Below are 20,441 nucleotides of genomic sequence, written 5' to 3'. Positions count from 1 at the left end.
CCCCCACTCCCCCATCTGGTGTGCAGTGAGGCGAAGGCCCATCAATAATGCATGGCTACACGAGTAAGCAGTGTGATAACCACTTATTTGGGAAGATGTAATCAGGCCCATTCTGAGGGTGGATGTTTGTGCGTGTGCGCCTGACTACTCCCCAAACACAGCGCCCTGCCCCCCTCGCCAGCACACCCTCTCATCTAGAATCCCAGAGCACTGGAGGACCGCCCACCCTGGAACCCCCTGGTGAGCTTTGGAAAGTCCCGATGGGGTGGGCACTTTGGCCTGCTGGGTTTGATTCCCGGCTGCAGCTCCTGAGTGCTGTGGCTCGGGGGTGGAGGGTGCAGCAGGTGATGGCTCAAGTAATTGGGATCCTGCCATCCCATGGGGAACACCTGGTTTGAGTGCCCAGCCTCTGGCTTCAGCCCTAGTGGTCAGGCTGTTGCAAGTATTTGGGGAGTAAACCAATGGATGGGACTTTCTCTCTAATAATTTTTTCTTTTAAATATTAAGTTCTGCTGCCCAGGGTACAACTCTAGCGATGGAGCTTTGGCTAGCTGGGGTGGCCTGGCAAAAGCCCATCTTAGGCCTAGCGACTGCCAGGGCTGGAGGGACCGGCACAGAGCTTCCCTGGGGCTGTCACACTTCCTGGGGGAAGGAACGCTGCTCTCCTATCTCCCTGCTCGGATCCAAGGCGCCTTCCCTAGCCCTTCACCGCCGGGCAGGAGACGAGGCTGGGTCACAGTTCGTTCTGTTCTGAAGCTCCAAGGAGCCTTTTCCAACATTTCCAGCCCTCAGCAAGCTCAGGGAGCCTGAGCGCCTCTGCCTCCGGGGACAGAAAGGGCAGGAGCCCCAGCCCTCGGGAAGGGTGAACACAGGCCCCTTCTCCCAAAGCCCTGGCCCAGTGCAGGCAGATGAAATCCCTGTTGTCAGCAACCAGCTACACCCACCACAGATGGAAAGCCCTCATTAGCCTCCCCTGTGCTCCGCGGCCACGCCCACGCCAAGGAGGCCTGGGCACTAATGAGAGGGTACGGAGGGGGGATGCGGATGCCGGCGGGGGGTCCTCATTGTCCTGCCCAAAAGTACTACTTCCTCCAACCTGGCAGCTCCGGGGCCTCCTGGGGAGGCCTGGCTGGAGAGCACAGGGGCCGTTGGGGTTGGATGAGGCCAGCTTCCTCCCTGGGCCAGGATCCCGGGTGGAGCCGGGGCTGGCAGGGTGGAGTCAGTGATGGGGTATTGGAGGCCCCAAGGGGTTGTTTATCCTCTGGGGAAATGGTCCTGTGGCTGCGAGGACGGGCGGGAGCAGACCTCCCCCAAGGCCAGGTGGCAAGCAGACGGGCGACTCCCCTGAAGTTGGCTGCTGTGAAGGGGCTCTGAATCTTGGCAGAAGCCTGCAGGGGCAGGGGGAGGGGCTCCTAGGCGATACTGTGGGAGGGGGAGGCTCTGCACCATCTGCAGGGGCGAGGCTGTGCTACTGTGCTGACCAGCCCGGGGCTGCCACACTGGCGCCGTGCTTACCCCAGCCTCCAAGCCCCAGGTGCAGAAGTCTGCTCAGGGCTTCCTCTGGGAAACGTGCAAAAGACCCTTTGGGCTGGCTTATCTGTTGTCCGGATGCACTTTCACCCTCTCGCTGAGCACACACACAGCTCACACTTCTGTTGGGCCCCCTGGGGGGCAGGGGCTTGAGCCCCACTCAGCCTGCAGGAAGGCCACAGGCATTCCTCAGGGGGCCTCCAGGGAGCCCTGCCCCTGCTGTGGCTTGTCCAGAGAACAGAAGCCTGAGCCCCTCAATGTGTCTGTGAGAATAACCACTATAGGGCTGTGTGTTCTTAGGCAAGTTACTTGGCCTCTCTGGACCTTTTTCTTTTTTTTGAAAGAGGTCATCCATCCACTGGTTCACTCTCTAAATGGCCGCAGCAGTCAGAGCTGAGCTGATCCTAAGCCAAGAGCCAGGAGCTTTTTTTGGGTCTCCCATGTGGGTGCAGGAGCCCAAGCACTTGGACCATCTTCTACTGCTTTCCCAGGCCACAGCAGAGAGCTGGATCAGAAGTGGAGCAGCCAGGACTCAAACCGGCGCCCTTATGGGATGCTGGCACTGCAGGCAGCAGCTTTACCTGCTACGCCACAGCACCAGCCCCTCTCTGGGCCTCTTTGTAACCAATGCTCACCCACCATCCTAACTGCCAGTCCCATGGCCAGTCTTGGGATCGTTGTGGGGCCTCCACTGGGACAGTCAGTGTCTGTGGAGCTCTGTGCCCGGCACTGTGGGGCCACGCTCCAGGTACTGAACTGCCCGCCCTTCCTGTCACTACAGATCCCTGGGCAGGAGCCGCGGGTCCCCAGCCACACTGCAGAATACAGTGGGAAAGCGCGGGCGGAGTCGCTGGAGCTGCTGGAGAGCAATAAAGCTGCCTTGGCCTGGAGGGGCTGCCCTGTCCCCTGCCAAGTGTCAGAGGCCTGGCTTGCCGCTCTGGCTTGCCTCCCGCTCACCGAGGGACCTGGAACAAGTCCCTTTCTTGGTGCACCTCAGTTTCCGGAACTGTGCAATTGGGATAATAGTAATGTTTACCTGGGATTAAATCAGCCAGCAGATGTGAGATGTGACAGTGCTTTGTTGAAAAAAAAAAAAAAAAGTTGAAACGGAAGAAACTGCAGATCCTGTCTGGGTGGGAGAGTGGCGCCTGCCTGGTGTCCTCCCCGCCTTGTCCTGAACAGGAGGGAGCAAATGACAGGACCTTGTTGGCCCCCAGACAACAGGGACACGTGTGTGAGGGATTACTGCTTGTGCTGCTGCTGTCGTCATAGCACAGGGAATTCTGCATTTTATGAAGCACGTCCACCGCTGTCTGCCACCAACCCTGCCCAGCCTGCCACCCCCGCCTGACCCCTCGCTCTCTCTGCAGTGCCACCCGATGACCCCGTCATCCTGGGAGGGCCGGTGATCAGCCTGCGGGCGGGTGACCCCCTCAACCTCACCTGCCACGCAGACAACGCCAAGCCGGCCGCCTCCATCATCTGGCTTCGAAAGGGCGAGGTCATCAACGGGGCCACCTACTCCAAGGTGAGGGGGTGGGGTGGGGGTGGGGGTGGGGGAGGGGAGGCTCTCCCTCTGTCCCCTGCAGGCCTTTCTGTTACATTTCCCTTCTCTTACTCCTCGTCTCTGCATCTTTCTCTCTCTGTCCCTTTTTTCTGTCTCCTGCCATGACTCTCCCACTAGTTGTCTGACTAGCCTTCTTAAAAAGCTGTTTGTTTCCTGGAGAGAGAGAGAGGTCTTCCATGTCCTGGTTCCCTCCTCAAATGTCTGCAACAACCAGGGCTGCGCCAGGCCAAAACCAGGAGCTGACAACTCAACCTGGGGCTCCCACAAGGATGACAGGGATCCAACGAATTGAGCCATCCCTGCTGCCTCCCAGGAGGCACATTAGCAGGACGCTGGGGTCAGGAGTGGAGCCGGGACTCGAACCCAGGCACTCCACTGTGGGATTCCAGCGTTCCAAGGGGTGTCTTAACTGGTGCACCAAACGCCCACCCCCATCCTGTCTGTCTGTCTTTTTTTTTTTTTTTTTTTTTTTTTTTTTGACAGGCAGAGTGGACAGTGAGAGAGAGAGACAGAGAGAAAGGTCTCCCTTTGCCGTTGGTTCACCCTCCAATGGCCGCCATGGCCGGCGTGCTGCGGCCGGCGTACCGCGCTGATCTGATGGCAGGAGCCAGGTGCTTATCCTGGTCTCCCATGGGGTGCAGGGCCCAAGCACTTGGGCCATCCTCCACTGCACTCCCGGGCCACAGCAGAGAGCTGGCCTGGAAGAGGGGCAACCGGGACAGAATCCGGCGCCCCGACCAGGACTAGAACCCGGTGTGCTGGCGCCGCAAGGCGGAGGATTAACCTACTGAGCCGCGGTGCCGGCCCCCATCCTGTTTTTCTTTACCAAATCTGGGGAGCTTTCCAGAGCTATCAGGTGAGGTTGTTTATTCTGCCCTTCCCCATGTGCCTGGGCTAGGGGCCAGGACTTGCCAAGTGCTTATGGTATCCAGCCCATAAGCACTTGGCAAGTCCTGGGCTCTGCCGTGCCCACCCACAGGAGAGCTTTTCTAATTCTCACAAGGTACCATGGGCTTCACGTGCCCTGAACTGGCCCTTGTGTTGATCATGTTTTATGTGTTCTGTATTTTCCAAGGCTTTGACATCTTGGGGCCTTGTAGAGCCAAAAAGGGACTGCACCCCCAGGGTCCGTGAAGCCCGGAGGCCGGGACACCATGTGCCCAGTGCACGCCTTTCATACACAGAGCCCTGACTCAGAGCCCACACCCCAGCTGCCTCCCTGTATCAGCTGCCTCACTCCAGGACACCTCCCGTGCTCGGCACCTCCCCAGGGCTAGGGGTCAGACAGCTGTGGACCACCCCACAGCCCACTGACAACAGCTGTCTGATCCCACCCTGTTCAGCTGCCTGCCCCTCGTTCCTTCCCTGTCCAACCACCGTAAAGGCCCTGCCCTTGTCTCCCTCACTCCCTCTGCCCACCTCTCCTCCCCCCCCACCCCATGTGGCCATCAGTGGCCTGCTGAGCGCCTCCTCCAGGAACTGTGAGTATCAAATCTTAGAGCCTCACCATCTAATCGGTATCCTCACCAAAGCTGGATGAAAACAGAAGCCAGGGTGCACCTTGAAGCAGCCTCCCAGGGCTGCCCCCAGGGAGGTTGTGCACAGGCCTGGAACAGACGTGAGAGCTACAGGGACCTTGGAGGAAGGCTTGTCCCGTCTCTTGTGTCTACAGCAGAACTGGGGGAAGCAGTTGCCCTGAGCTGTCAGCGGGCACCACTGGGGCTGGCACTGTAGCTTCATGCGCCCCATCCTGTCTCTTTCCTGTGCTCCTCCCATTGCTCAGACAATGGGTAGCCGCCACATGAGCTCTGAGCTGCAGCTGGGCCAGAGGAACACAGTCCCTGGGTGCTGAAACTGGGGTTCCAAGCCCCCAGAACCCTCCTCTCCCCAGCTCTCCTGGGCTTCAGAGAGTGGGGCAGTGTATAACCTGTCCCCCAGTCTTCACCCACCACTGGCTCTTCTTCCAGGACCCTGGAAAGCTAAGCCAGACCTTTGCTCTCAGAACTTGGCCCCCACCCAGAGCCCAGGGCAAACTCCCTCCCTTTCTTCTGCAGGAATCCAGGTGGGGTTAGGGGAGCAGCCTTGGGAGACAGATTCTTGGCTGGCATCCAGGACTGGAGCCAGGCGGTGCTGTTATGAACTGCAGACAGAAGACCCAGGGAGTAGCCATCCAGAGACAGTGAAAGGGGAGGGAAGTGTTCTCCTCCCAGGCAGGTGCCTATCTAGCCCCTCCCTGAAACTAGGCCACCCTAGGCCCTGCCCAGAGTTACATCCTGCAGAGCACATGGTATGACTCATCTGGTGAGAGGTCAAGGTCACCCTACAGGACCTGTCCCAGGGCCACCTGGACCCCAGCATGGTGTCCCCAGCCTACTGTGAAGGCCCCTGAGGGAAACTGCATGGAGCCACTGGAGACCAGGAGGGGGCCCTCTGCCCTCCACCCCCAAGGGCCACTGGGGAACCCCGGCCCCTTCCCCTGGGGAAGAAGACAGGCAGACAAAGTGCCCTCTAGCCCTCCCCAACCCCGTGCAGGCTGGCCATGCCTCTGAGACGTGCTGCCCTGGTGGCCTGGGTGTCAGCGTGAGCGCCGTTGTTGGGCGGGGCCCTTGGCACTGCTCACCGGGGACTTCCAGGGGAGTGTCTGGCTGCAGAAGCCCTGGGCCGAGGCAAGGCCTCTCTGGAGGTCTCCTGGGCACATGGCCATGGGAGCACAACTGAGCTCCTCTCTTGTTCCTCTGGCTTCTCAGGGCCAGACACCACAGTGGAGGCCACAAGGCATTCGTCTGAGAAACCAGAGACCTAAAGCCGGCAAGAAAGCCTGTGTTTGGAAGAGGAGAGGAGACTATGGGCCGGACCCAGAGAGAAGCCTTCCCCAAGGGCCAGCTTCCTGGCCCCCCCGCCCCCCTCCCCCCCACTAAGCCGGGAGGAGGAGGCGGCTCTGAGCCTGGTGTGTGCAGCAGGCAGGAGGACTGCTTGGCCTTACACAGGTAGCACCTCGCAGCCCCGCCACCCCATGACCCCTCTGCCTCCTCCTCTGCACCTGCCTGGGGACCACCCTCTGGGCTCCACGGCCTCTTTTGAGCCCCTGCTCAGAGCAGCTCTGGAGAACCTGCCCCTAGGAAATGGATGGATGCCCACTCCCACGGCCACACTCCCCACTACACCCACGCCTGTCCCCTCTGTCTGGCTTAGACAGCCTCTCACTCAACCCTGGCTGTGAAGGGCACCCAGGCTGGCGCTAGGGCTCAGGCTCTGTCTGGATCCATCCCCAGGCTGCTGGAGAGGAATGAGAAAAAAAAAATAATAATAAGGGACATGGTGGGGGGGGGGTTGCAGAGCGGAGGCCTGGTTGCCAGGCAATCAGGCCGCTGCAGGACTGCCTAGGCTGTTTGCATAGCAATGAGCTTCCAGGGTGGGGGCACCTGCCCACCACATTCCCTCCAACCACCCATCTCAGAGGGCCCAGCCTGGCTGTCCAGTACCCAGCATGCGCTCTGCCCTCCCCGGGCCCAGCCTCCCAAACCACTGCTGGGAAACCAGAAGTGAACCCTGGCTCCTGCTTCCTGGGACAGGGTGCAGGTGTACAGGCAGGAAGCCTGTCGGATCTAGAATGAGCCAGGCCTCACAGTCACGGGAGCAGTAAGGACACAGGCCAGAAAGCAGGTGCATGCACAGAGACAAGAGAGGGACAGAAACCCACCTACGGAGAAAGATGCCCGGGTGCGCTCATTCTGGGCGCAGGACAGCAGCCCAGGGACTCGCAGGCTGAGCCTGCAGTGTCCTGTGCCTGCCACGCTGGAGGTGCCAGAGACTAGAGGCCTCCCATTACTAATTGACTCCCCAGAGCCGATTTGCACCCTAGTGACGGTTACCAAAGCAGAAGATGGGGGGGGGGGGGTTGGGGAGACAGTGCCCAGGGCCTGTCCCCGGAGCCCAGCTCAGTGAGGGAACAGGAGTGAGGAAAAAGGGAGGCAGGGTCATGGAGCTGGCAGAGAAGCGGAGCGGCTGGGTCAGGAATCATCCCACGGCAGAACGGTCCACCTGGACAGCACCTGCAAGGCCACCGAGTCCAGAGGCTTTGTTTTCATATGACAAAAGTGACCATCAGGGGAGATTTTTCAAAGAAGAATGAAGCAGCCGGCGCCGCCATAGCTCACTAGGCTAATCCTCTGCCTGTGGCGCCAGCACACCGGGTTCTAGTCCCAGTCGGGGCGCCGGATTCTGTCCCGATCGCTCCTCTTCCAGTCCAGCTCTCTGCTGTGGCCTGGGAGTGCAGTGGAGGATGGCCCAAGTGCTTGGGCCCTGCACCTGCATGGGAAACTAGGAGAAGCACCTGGCTCCTGGTTCCTGGCTTTGGATCAGCGCAGTGCGCCGGCCACAGCGGCCACTGGGGGGTGAACCAACGGAAAAGGAAGACCTTTCTCTCTGTCTCTCTCTCTCACTGTCCACTCTGCCTGTCAAAAAAAAAGAAGAAGAAGAAGAATGAAGCAAAAGAAATGAGAACAAAGAAAGAAAGGAGACCATCAGGAAGAAATGGGAGGTGGAGGAAAACCAGGGTACAGACAGGCGCCCCAGCCGGCCTGCCTCCCTGCCCACAGTGCTCCCTTGGGATGCTGCCCTGCCTCTGGGGTTCCCCACTCCAGGGGGCCGGGGGAAGGTGCTCAGGGCCTTCCTGGGGCATGCGGCGCCCCATGCTCTCCCTTGTTTAATAAACACATCTCCCCTTCTTCTCTAATTAGGTGGAACAAACAGTTTGAACCAGAATTTTTATTTCCCAGAAAAGCTCCCGGCCCGGACCCAGTAAATATGTCATTAGTCATTGTGGCGAGGCAGACAAGCACGTCGGATCGGGGAGGAGGGAGGCATCCGAGGGCCTAATTAGAGCCCCAGCTCCCAGCTCCCACCATCACCACCATGCCCGGGGCCCATTACCCAGAGAGACTCCTGGCAGAGTCACACTTCTGCAAATGTCCTTTGTTAGCATCCCTGGAAAAGTCCGGAACAAGAGATGGAAGGACAATGCCCGTCCCCCTCCTCCCAACCCTCCTCACCCAACTCCTTTTGTGGTACGCTAGCCCCTGGCCCTCGCCCTGTTACCTCCAAGACTGCCCCGAGGGCTGCTGGCACTGGCTACTTCCCAATCTTCCAGCACTGCTCTCGGGCCTGGCTGCGAGGCCTGGGGCCACCTCCTCCCATCATCCCCGGGAAAGAAACGGCTATGAGACCTCAGCCAACAGGGCCTGCCCGGAGCCCAGGCCCTGCCCGTGTTACAGTGGGCAAGAGAAAGCCCGGGGCCTCCACCTGCTCTGTGGCTCTCTCTAGAATGTCTAGCCTTGGCTTGCCCAAAGCGGGATACACCGATGTAGACTAAGGCTCAGCCAGGTTTACGCGGTGCTGGAGGCCACGGCAGAGAAGGACCAGAGGGCTGGCTACGTGTGGCTGGACCTCACTGGGGGCTGCTTCATTTTCCTCACCATTCCCGCACCCCCAGCATCTCGGGGAAGTGGGCAGGGTGTCATAGCTCAGGGTCGCAGCCGGCTCTGCCCAGCAAATCCCTGACTCCCTTGAGCTCAGGTTTCTCTTTTGCACAGTAGCAATAACGCCCCCTGCGCCGCAGGGCCCTGGTGAGAATTAGACCATGCTGTTGTGAGTCCAGGGAGGGTTTCAGGAAGTGGGGTCCCTTAGTCTATCCCTTCACTCCAATCAGGGCAAAACAAGACTGCATCCAGCACCCTGCCCTGGAGGGAGTTAAGTGTTTGAGGGCTGAGCCGATCCCCACCTGGAAGTGCCCCCGACCCTGCCCCTCCCAGCACACCTGCCTTAGTGCCCCAGATTGGTGGGGAGGTAGCTGAAAAGGGTGGTGGGGGCACCCGCTTCTGGATGACACTGCGGAAAAGCAACGAGGGTGGAGACCAGTGGCTGCGGGACTTGTGTCTGTTCCCAGGCCCTCGGTCACTGAGCGCTCCACCCAGGTGCTCGAGACCACAGATGTCTGCTCGCTCCGGAGGATCCTTCCCTGCCTCTCCCAGCCCCTGGGGACTCCTGGCGTCCCTTGGCTTGTGGCTGCCTCACTCCAGCCTCTGCCTCCCCCTTCACACAGCCTCCTCCTCTGTCTCTTTGCTTTCTCTTAAAAAGGCTGCACAGTCTTTGAGTTGGATCCCACTGTAAATCCAGGATGATGTCATCCTGAGGTCCCTAATGGATTACTGGCAACCAGTCTGCAAAGACCTACTTTCCTATTCAAGTTCTGAGGTCCTGGGTAGACAGGAATGTGGGGGGATTACAGCTCAACCCACAACAGGGCCCTGGTATTTGCTTTACCTCCAACGAGAAGGGTGAGTGTGGTCCAGTCCTGAAGTCCCCCTCAGCCTTACCTGTCTCCTCCCATGTCAAGTGGGAGATGGCGGCACCTGTCCTGCCTACAGCTTGGTTGAGGTTCTGATGAGGTCAGAAAGTGAAATGACACGAGAAGTAGAAAGGGCTCGTATAGGGTGCCGTGGTGTAATAGGCTAAGCTTCCTCCTGCAGTGTCAGCATCCCATATGGGCGCCGGTTCCAGTCGCCTGCTGCTGTACTTCTGACCCAGCTCTCTGCTATGGCCTGGGAAAGTAGTATTAGATGGTCCAAATGCTTGGGCCCCTGCACCTGTGTGGGAGTAGCAGAAGCAGCTCTGAGCTCCTGGCTTTGGCCAGGCCCAACCCTGGCTGTTGCAACCATTTGGGGAGTGAACCAGAGGACGGAAGACCTTTTTCTCTGTCTCTCTCTCACTGTCTGTAACTCTACCTCTCAAATAAATAAATAAATCTTAAAAAAAGAAAAGTATAGGTAAGTAATCAAGAGGTCAGTGTACACAGAATCTTCCTGCGTCCCCACACACCCTCGCCTGCCCCTCCCACCGTGCCAGACAGAAGACTGGCACCACTCGCTTCCTGCACTCAGACTCACCAGGATGGCAGAGGTGGAACAGATGTGCATTCGTTTCCATTCATTGCTTTTGTGCCTTTGGCCTACTTGTCCAGGTCGGTTTGCATACAGGATGACAAACTCATTCCCTCTTCCTTCCACAGTCCAGTGCTCAGCCAGGCCAGGCAGCCATGGGTGACGCCAGACTGGTCCCCCTGGCTCACCTGAGCTGACCCCCTCTGTCCATGGCTCGCCTTTCCCCTCTCTGAGCTGGGACCCCACCCTCTCCTAGACACACAGGCCATCCCAGGCTGGTGACACAAATGCTTCTCTCCCTTCCCCGCCCCCAGACCCTGCTGCGCGATGGCAAGCGTGAGAGCATCGTCAGCACCCTCTTCATCTCCCCTGGCGACGTGGAGAACGGGCAGAGCATCGTGTGCCGCGCCACCAACAAAGCCATCCCCGGAGGAAAGGAGACCTCGGTCACCATTGACATCCAGCGTGAGTACCAGAGGGCCCTGCCAGGCCTGGGGTGGGAACCACCGGCAGCCCTGCCCATGCGTGACCGGGGCCACTGGGGCTCGGCCGGTGGGTGTGTACAGAGCTGAAGGGCCATGCTGTCCTTCTCACTGTCGTGTGAACCACCTCATTTGCAAACTACATTTCCACACCTCTACAAGGTGGAGCTTCCACACGGGTCAGTGTGGCCAGCTGCTGGCCTAGCCAGATGGCCCACCACCCTCTGTGGGTGAGGGAGTCAAGGCCAAGTGCTGGGGTCTGAAGGGCACTAAGGGCTCCAGGACAGGAGAGCAGCGCTGGGCACTGTGGAGGGTGTCCTGGGCCACCCCCATGGCAGGGTTGGCCAAGGACATAGAGGAAGAGGAAGAAGATCAGCTGCCAGGCAACTCATGCTTTTTTATTTTTTAATATTTATTTATTTTATTTGAAAGGCAGAGTTACAGAGAAAGAGAGAGTTACACAGAGAGAGAGAGATCTTCCATACACTGGCTCACTCCCCAGATGGCCGTAACAGCTGGAATTGTGCTGATCCGAAGCCAAGAGCCAGGAGCTTTCTCCAGGTCTCCCACACGGATGCAGGGGCCCAAGGACTTGGGCCATCTTCTACTGTTTTCCCAGGCTATAGCAGAGAGCTGGATCAGAAGTGGAGCAGCCAGGACTCGAACCGGTGCCCACATGGGATGCTGGCACTGAAGGCTGGGGCTTTAACCTGCTGCGCCACAGCGACGGCCCCAGCTCATGCTTTTCATGAGCTTTGTCTCATTGGACCTTTACCATGATCACTTGGGAGGCATATGACTATGGTCCCTATCTGGGGAAACAGGCATAAAAAGGCTGATCAGACTTGCCCAAGGCCATTTCCAGGCCCACCCCACCTACCTTTCCAGAGCCCCCCCCCCAGCAACCTCTCTCTACTCCACATGGTTGGTTAGGATCAATCTCGACCATAACCATACTTTCCACTCCCACCAGCACGGCCTTCCAAAAGTCAGCCAAAGGAGACTCTTAAGGACATCCTAAAAGTCCCCTGAGTGCCATACACTCAGAAGTGGACATCTTCTCCCTTAGATCGGGAAGGCACCGCCACCTGGGGCTGCCTGACCATAAAGCTATGAATGACAAGGTTGGAGCTACAGGCTGTCATTCATGACCTCCTTAGCATTTCATTCATTTTAAAGCAAGTGCATAGGGCCAGCGTCTTGTGGCATAGCAGGTAAAGCCGCAACCTGCAACGCTAGCATTCCATACGGGTGCTGCTTCATGTCCCGGCTGCTCCACTTCTGATCCAGCTCTCTACTAATGTACCTGGGAAAGCAGCAGAGGAGATCCAGGGATCTGGAGCCCTGAGGGTTTCAGGAACCTGTCTTGGCAGCCAGACAGCCGAAGTTCCCACCTCGGGTCTAAAATCTTGGCTGACATTGTGTGGATTCTAGAGGGCGGAAGAGGAGGTTATAGAGGTAGCTGGGCTCTAGACACCCAGACACAAAGGTTGAGCTCTTGGGGAAAACTTTGTCTTCTCTATTCTGCCACAGCCATTAGCAAACCCCCTGACCCTCCATACACCTGTACCTCCCCCCACAACTGCTCTCCCACACACACAGACCCAAGGATTTTTCTTTCATTCCCCATTCAATAAAAGCCCTGAGCAGCAGAGCTGTTGTCAAACCTAGAACAAGGGAGATGGAGCTACTGGGAACTGGCGCTGGGACTAGGACCAAGGGAGTGAGGAGCCTGGATTGTAACATTTAAGGAAGTGCTTACTCTGAAGGTCCCATGAGTACACGGTGGGCCCTGATGAGGAGGGCCTCCTTAAATGTTGCACCCTGGATTCCACCCTCCCCTGGCCCTGGCACTCAGTGCTACCTGCTTCTGCCTGGGAGGAGCTAGGACTTGGAACTTAGGCCCCACGGTTAAGAGGAGGCAGATGCTGCAGGGTCAGATGCTCCAGCTCCAACAGCCATGAACTGGGTTGGCCTAAGCTCGTCAGTTTGTTCCGAGGAACTCCACTTCCCAGTCTGGTTTGACCAAGTGATGTTCAAGATCCCTTCCTGCTCTGGGACAGATCATGGATGAGCCCCAAGTCAAATCAGAGAGGGGTGAGGGTGGGAGACACCAGACACCCAAGCCTCCTACTTCCCGGTCACCTTCCGCAGTCACTGTGCAGCCCCGTCCTCTGTGCCAGCTGGACGATCCCTTGCAAAAGAAACAACTTAGGTGGCTCCTTGAGACAGCAGCCCCGGCCCTGGGGGGAGATGGGAAGAAGCAGTGTTCCTGCTCCTGGGCACTGTCCATCACCCAGGAGAGCCTCCCCGCCTGCAACAAGAAAGCCATCATCAGGAGCCCAAGCCCAGCGCGCCCCCCAAAGGCACCCTCCAGCAAGAGCCTCCCCTCGCCATGGTGCGCAGGCGCCAGGGTCTGCCTCCTGCATGTCTTTCCAACGACATCTGAGCCACACTAGGCGAGAGGCTCAGAACCCAGGTGCCTCGTTTCCTAGGTGGGGCCCCTACTTGGCAGTGGCAGTTCTTCCTGGATGGGACACTTCCTGAGTGACACCGACCTGGTTAGTTAACTTCTCCGTGCCTCGGTTTCCTCCTGTGTACACGGAGGTAATAATGCTCACCTCCGAAGGCTGTAGTGAGGACGACATCCAATCACTGGTGTCAAGCCCTAGCAGCGTGCCTGACCCCTGGTGAGCCCTCTGCACGCACCAGCTGCTCCCGCCACTCCCAGTCGTAGGTGGCAGGGGAGGACTCATCACGCAGCTGCCCCAGCCCCCTGTCTCCTGTCTTGGGGGTGTCGTCTCTGTGCCTGGCAAGCCAGAGCACACCCTCTCTCCTCCCCCACGCTCCTCCTTGCTTGTGCATTCAGGGAGCGTCCAGCTGCTTTCTGCGGACACCACGGGCTGGATCAGAACTGCCGTTGCAAACCCGCTCATTTTCTCAGTCAACCGAGAAGCATCCAGACTCAGCAAAAGCACATTTGTTGTTTGTTTCCCTTGGTCTTTCTATGTTACTCAACGGAAGACAAAGCCCCCAGATTGAGTAATGGGAGGGAAGGCTTAACGCCCCCAAAGCCTCGCCACATCTGGACTCTGGGCCCAGCTGCCAAATTTCGAATGGATGTGCTAGCAAATCACTGAGTCATGAAGTTTCTCTCTCCCCACTCCCCTCCTCCACGCAATACTTCCTCCAAACACACACACATGCACGCACACACGCATGCTGCTGACGGAGACACTGACAGACTCAGCTGGAACATCTGTCCCCCGGGATCTCAGCTCCACCAGCTACATCAAAGCTGCCCTCCTGTGTGTTATGCAGCCGACATCGCAAGTGGGATTGAAATCATGTTTAATAGTTGGCTATGACATAAACTATTTATACCTCCGGAGCTCAGCAGACTCCTGAAAATTCATATTCTGCACATCAAGAGGACAGGGCAGCAGCGAAGGGAGACCTAGGCCTGGCTCTGTGGGGAGACTGGCAAGTGTGGGACCCCCACCACCAGGGCCCACGCTCCTGGGGCCCTTCAGGACACACTGGATGACGAGGATATTGCAAAGAGGGGAGGAAGGGGCAGGATAAGGTCCTCCTGGGGTGAACTGAGGGTAGCAGATATGGGGCAGAGCTTCAGGCAGTAGAATGTCCTCCAACAGGTGCTCACTGTGCCACGCTGCCTCCCAAAAGCTCATCACTTTGTAAAGGACACTCTGGTGAGGGACAGGCCACCTGGAATGGTCCCCCAGGGCTTTTGTTTTAAGATGCATTTATGTAGTTATTTAAAAGGCAGAGAGAGAGCGCGCGCTATGATCTTACATCTGCTGATTTGTTCTCAAAATGTTTGCAACAGCTGAGGCTGGGCCAAGCCACAGCTAAGGAGCTAGGAGCTGGGAGCCAGGAGCCAGGAGCCAGGAACTCTATCTGGGTCTCCTACATTGGTGGCAGAGGCCACTATCCACTGCCTTCCCAGGAGCATTAGTAGTGAGCTGTATCAGAAGCAGAGTAGCCTGGACTCAAACTGGCACTCCGATACGGGATGCCCTTGTCACAAGCTGTGACTCAACCCACTGGGCCACAATGCCTGTCTCTGTCCCCCAAGTTCTGTGGCACATCCCTGAGTCTCTTGACCTGGCACTCCCCACCTCCTCCGGCTGAGTTAGACTGAGGTCCTCCACCCCCAGTGTTGGATTTCATAACACGAGGACACGGGCCAGCCACATATTGGATCCACATGGCCATTCCCCAACCCTGGCGCCCCAGGGTGTGCTTTTCCAGCCACAGCCAGGCACAAGTCGGCAGCCAGCCCTGCACGGAGAGTCTGGACTCCTGACTCAGCCTTGCCTGGACTCCTGCGGACAGCAGTTAGGGAGGGTTCCCGGGGCTCCCACAGTTGGAGCTCTCCTGGGATGAGGGAGGCAAGTCCACGTGGGCATCCTCATATTTGCAACCTCTTGAGCTATGCTTTCAAAAGCAAGATGGAGATGGCCAAATCACTTCTCCAGTCATTCTCCAGCCTCTCCAGTAGCACCTGCTTCCTGATTTATGGATCCCTATGGACACCAAGGAAGCCCCGGTGGGTTCCTCCCATGCCCTGCCCTGTGCCTGGCACTGGGGAGCCCCAGCCGGCGGTGAAAGTGGGGAGGGTGGCCAGTAGTCAAATGGGTGCTTCCTCTAGGGTCGAGCAGGCTCAGCTCACAGCCGGGGATTGTGGTTATACCTCTCTATGGGTCTGACACAGGGGCAAGGCTGGGCAGGCTAGAATCTTAACCCTCTGTGGTCCACACTGGGGACCACAGAGGGGTCAGTATTTTCCCCAACGGCCTCTGGGTGGCTGGCTCCTGCACTTCATCTTCAGAAAATGAGCTAGAAAGCAGCCATGGCCTCCAGCCACATGCTCTGCCTGTCAGGGGACTGGCCTCAGACAGGTGCCCAGGACCCCGGCTCAGCCGTGAGACCCACCCTGCCCTCCAAATTCAGCCTGGAGTTGAACTCCAACCAGACCTGTGGGCCATGGCCAGCAGGAAGGACAGGTGCTGGCTTGTCCTCTCCCCTCCCCCTGGGAGCACCAAGGCCTGGCAGCCGCAGGGAACCCAGCAACACAAGTGATCCAGCCTCTGGAGGAGGTCCAGGGCTGGCCGCCGAAGTGCTCCCCTCTCGGCAGAGCCAGGCCGAGCCAAGACCATTCCCGGGGCTGACGTCCCTCTGTGTCTCCTCTGCGGGCCCTCAGCTCTACGTCCATCTTTCTGCCTCGCAGCAGTATCTGCTTCTCCTCACCTCTTTTCTCCAATCCGCATTCCTTTGCTTGGACTTTCTCCCCAACATGCCATGGGTTCTGTCTGTGCTGGCTTTCCCCCGGGCTTCTCTGCTCTCAGTGTGAAACCTTTGCCTGTCGAAGTCTCTGGACATCTGTCGGTCTCTCTGCTCCCTGCGCCTTTTTCTTTCTTCTCTCCCTCTGCATTTCTGAGTCTGGTGTTGCACATCTGTCTCTCTGCCTCTCTCTCTCCCTCGGTCTCCCTCTGTGGTTTCCACTTCTCCACTCTCTCCTCTGTGCCCCTCTCTGGCTGCCTCCAATCCAACTGCGCCCTCCGTCGGCTTTCACGTCTCTGCTTCCTGTCTCCCGGTGTCTCTCCCTCTCTCTGACTTCCTGTCTCCTTCCCCTCCCATCGTGTGGCACCCCAGAGCTCAGCTGCTTATGATGAATGAGAAGCCAAGCCCCAGCCCAGGGAGCGGAGGGCCTGGTGACGACAGCCAGGGCTGACAAAAGGATCTCAATGCCACTTTCAAGTGAACAGATGCCCCAGGACCTTTACACAGAGATAACAAACAGACGTTTCAAAGACGGACAGTTTGCATTGAGATAGGGCTGAGTCCCCGCTCACCCCGTGCCCCCAGGACACTGCACCTCTCCTGCTGATGAGTCTTGTTCTACCCAAAACCGGAAGCTGGGCAGCAGCTCCTGAGGCCCTGGCCGCCCGTCCACTTCCACACCAGACCTTGCCGCCCCCCAGGGCTCTGATCCCCCTCCACCACGGTCTGAGGCAGGCACCTCCAGGGATGGGAGGAGCCTCCTGCTAAGACCCCCCTTCCCCCCATCTTCTAGGGTAGGGTCCCAAGGTGGTGGGGCTCTCTGGCTTTTCCTCTCCATATAAGCCAGGGGTCTCCCGGCAGCCATTCTTCACACCGTCTGCAGATGACTGTCCTCTCTCTCCAGACCCCCCACTTGTCAACCTGTCAGTGGAGCCGCAGCCAGTGCTGGAGGACAACGTGGTCACGTTCCACTGCTCTGCCAAGGCCAACCCGGCTGTCACCCAGTACAGGTGAGCATCAGTGCTGCAGGGGCACCGCCTGGCCGCCCGCCCTGCACCCCGTCCTGTCACATGCGATGTCACCTGCCAGGCTTCCGTGTCTTGTTCCCTCCTCCTACACCTGCCCACCAGCTGGCCAGCAGGCTTCTTCCTTCCCTTCACGCTCCTGCACTTCTGAAACCAGGGAGACAGCCTCGGGACACGAGTTCAAGCAAGCAGGAAGAGCAGAAGGATCAGAGCATGATCCAAGCACGTGCTGGTCACACGCACCTGGGCAGGGTCGGAGGGCGCCCGAGATCACACAGACCCGGGGCTCCGGCGTGTCTCCCGCTCGCTGCACTGATAAAGGCACCTGCCTTTTGCATGCCTGTCTCTGCCTTTTAACCGAGTTTCTTGAATTGCAATTTAGTCACTTACGGCTCTCAGCGTGGAGCACGGTGCGTGGCATGAGCCAGGTGCTCCTTAAATGTATCGACAGCAACTCCTCGCTCTCCCCCACCCCCAGCCCTCCCCCCCAGCCACAGCTCTACAGTGCAGCCCAGGTCCCACCCCACACACACACGCACACAAGCCATGGATCTGGGTTATTCAGCTACAGCCTCAGCAGGTGCCAAGGGCCCCAGACTGAGAAAGAAGCCAGTCCAGGGGAAGGGACAGCAGGGAAGACAAGAGGCAGGGTGGCTCCAGCCAACAGAATACAAGGACATGGGCCAGAGTTGCAGGCTGGATGCTGGACAAATGAAATAGTAACTCTCTGCAGTATGGATAATTAAGCAACACAGGACTCAAGGCAGGCAGGGCATCGGGTCTTTATCCCCTAGGGTATTTTGAAATAGGATGCAAACCCATCTGCCCTGTCCAAGTTAGCCGTTCCATGGACTGGAGGCGGAAGGGAGATCAGAACACCTCCAGAGTCCCTTCTGGGCAAAAGACTCCATCTCCAGGGAGTCCCAGGAGGATCCAGGGAAGGTCTAGTCTGGCTGGGGCCAGGCCTCCATCAGAAGTGACTAAAGAAAACCCAGTGAGGCTTCTTTTCTCTGGCTTCCACCCTGCACCTGCCAGGCCCTGGCTTCTCTCGCTGAGTGCTCCCAGCTCCCTGCCCAGGGCCCCTAAACACCAGGCACAACATGCTCAGAAAACACCTCTAATGCCAGTTCCCACGGCATTCCTTCCTTTCCCTCTGCCACGGACCACCTGAGCAAACACCCCCTAACCCTCAGCACCCCCACAGCCATCTCCTGGATACCTGTCGGGCCTCAAAGACCAGCTGCACAAATTCCAACCTCCACTTACCTTCACTGCCCAGCACCAGGTCAGCTGAGGATCTGCAGATGGGAGTCTGGGCAGACAGTAGAGCAGTGCACTAGCAGCCTCCACCCAAAGGCCCAGGACCCCACCCACACCTGCCTTCTGGCCGGTCAGGCCAGGCAAACACACCCACGTCACCCGCCTCCCCAGAGCAGACAGTAATGATGAGCAGAAGGTGTCCACCCATACCCACATGGGGCCAGGTCGTGACGAAGCTCTTGTGGCCAATGTTAGCACCTGGAGAATCTGGGTGAAGGAGGTGGCCATGACTGGAGCTAATCTAACTCTCCTGTCATTTTGGAGTTTATTTTTCTCTTTTTTAAAGATTTGTTTATTTAATTGAAAGGCAGAGTTACAGAGAAAGAGAGGGGAGATGGAGAAGGAAGTTCCATCCATTGGTTCACTCCCCAAATGGCCATAACAGCCAGGGCTGAGCCAGGCAGAAGCCAAGGGACCAAGAACTCCATCCGGGTCTCCCACGTGGGTGCAGAGGCCCAATCGCTTGGAACATCTCCTTCTGCTTTCCCAGGCGCATTAAAGAAAGCAGAGCAGCTGGGACTTGAACCAGCGCCCGTATAGGATGCCAGCCTTGCAGGCTGTGGCTTTACCCACTACACCACAGCACCAGCCCCTGGAGTTTTCTTTTTCAAGCTAGGAAGTTAATGACTGTGCACAAAGGAGACAAGCACATTTCTCTAGGCCACAGGTGCCCTGAGGGATTCCCTCCCTCCTCACCCTGTCCTGGAGCTCACGGTGTCCTCCAGGGTCAGCCCTGGTGCAGAGGAGGAACCAAGACAGGCAAGGAGGGCAGAGATCCCTGGCCGCCTTCCAATTAGCCCTGTAAATGCTTCTGCGCCACACTGGGCACCCTCCAGGACACCAGAGGCCTTGGGGCTCCTTCCAGCCCCCAGGAAAAGGTGGAAGAGCCTGGGAAGGCAGGAGGGAGAGAGGCCGGGAGGAGAGGAGGCAGCAGGTGCCTGTGCCCACCCACACCCACTGAGCCCCTGCAGGCTGGGAGGCCTCCTCCCACACCAGCTGCTCCTTCTCCATGCCACCTTGGGATGCAAAGAAAAAGCCTTAAGCAGATCTCACCACAGAAGCGCGCTGACCAGACTGCAGGATCTGACCCGGATTGCCTCCTGCCTGCTCCACCCACCTGCCTATCTTCAGCCCTGCTGAAGGTGGGTGGGCGTGGGGGCTGCCCCACCAGCTGCACCCAGGGGCAGGAGTCCAGGCCAGCAGCGCAGGCCCAGGCATAGCCCGAATATTCTGCCTGGCTTCTGAGCCCTCACCTCTGGGGACTCTGGGTATCCCCCAGGCAGACAGAGGGATGGGGTCCGCCATTTGACACGCCCACCTGCCGGCCTCCGGATTCTGTCATGTGAACAATCCTCTTACATTTGTTCAGACCAAAGTAGACATTGATTGTGAACAGCTTAAGCAGACTGCATTTTCAGAGGGGCTGGGAGGTTGGTGGAAGCAGCAAGATAGGGGCTGGGAAGGCGAGGGGCGGAGCCGGAAGGGAGGGGGCGGGACTTGCTCCTGGGCTCTGATACTGAGGGGCGGGGGGCTCGGATGCAATACTATGGGCCTCTGTGCTTCTGGAAGGGACCCCGCGAGGGTCTCTGTGGCGAGACCGGGGAACAGAGGGGAGGGAGAATGGGCGGAGCCAGGTGGCCGGCAGGCGGGTGTCCAGGCGCACCCGGGAAAGCATATCAGCGAAGGCCTCCCTCCTGCCCTCTCCTCCGCCCCAATAGGGCAAGGCCTGGCCTGCAGAGCTCGGCCTGCTGACCCTTCCTTCTCTGGCTCTCGCACGGTGAGCAGAGAGGCCAGCCTGGCTGACATGCGGGGGAACCCCAGAGCTCTCCTGGTCACTCTGCGTCACATGGTGGGGCTCCCCTCCCCTGGGCCCGGCTGGAGGGGGACAATGCCCACCTTTTCCAGGCACCTTGGGGAAGAAACCTGCAGACCTGTCCATCAGACCAAGGCCCAGCCCCAGCCCAGCCTCCTCCCCGAGCCCCAGCACCGGAGCCCCCTTGCTTCAGAGCGTAGAAGGAAAGTGGGGCTGGACACGGGTCCCCAGCTGTGTGTTTGGAACTGAATTCCTCCGCCCCAGGCAGGGGCCGTGCCTAGCTATTAAGTCTGGTCATTAAATTAAAGTTAGAAATGGAAACGACTCATGAATAACTCATAATGGTTTGTGGAGAAGCTCCTTAAGCTCTCAGGGAGCTATGGCTTGCTCTGTTGTGAAACTATAATTGTTATTATTAATCGTGTTCTTAATCATTACTCGATATTAATTCTCGATAAC

At 58.3% G+C, this 20,441-nt stretch overlaps 1 protein-coding gene across 4 annotated transcripts in view; it reads left to right on the top strand.

Moving 5' to 3' along the window:
• Positions 1–20,441, top strand: part of KIRREL3 (kirre like nephrin family adhesion molecule 3) — a 576,600-nt gene that overhangs the window by 536,780 nt on the left and 19,379 nt on the right. For all 4 annotated transcript variants that reach the window (XM_051818702.3, XM_051818703.3, XM_051818695.3 and 1 more), the window contains 3 exons: positions 2,901–3,058; positions 10,350–10,500; positions 16,729–16,834. In XM_051818702.3, the coding sequence (XP_051674662.1) occupies positions 2,901–3,058; positions 10,350–10,500; positions 16,729–16,834 (415 nt within the window). The remainder of the gene's footprint in view (positions 1–2,900; positions 3,059–10,349; positions 10,501–16,728; positions 16,835–20,441) is intronic.

The sequence above is a fragment of the Oryctolagus cuniculus genome, chromosome 1 (genome assembly GCF_051225735.1).
Source record: "Oryctolagus cuniculus isolate XC-2025 breed Fujian yellow rabbit chromosome 1, ASM5122573v1, whole genome shotgun sequence".
NCBI classification, from domain to species: domain Eukaryota; kingdom Metazoa; phylum Chordata; class Mammalia; order Lagomorpha; family Leporidae; genus Oryctolagus; species Oryctolagus cuniculus.
Note: the sequence above shows the minus strand (reverse complement) of the source record. Positions and strands in the feature narration are given on the sequence as shown.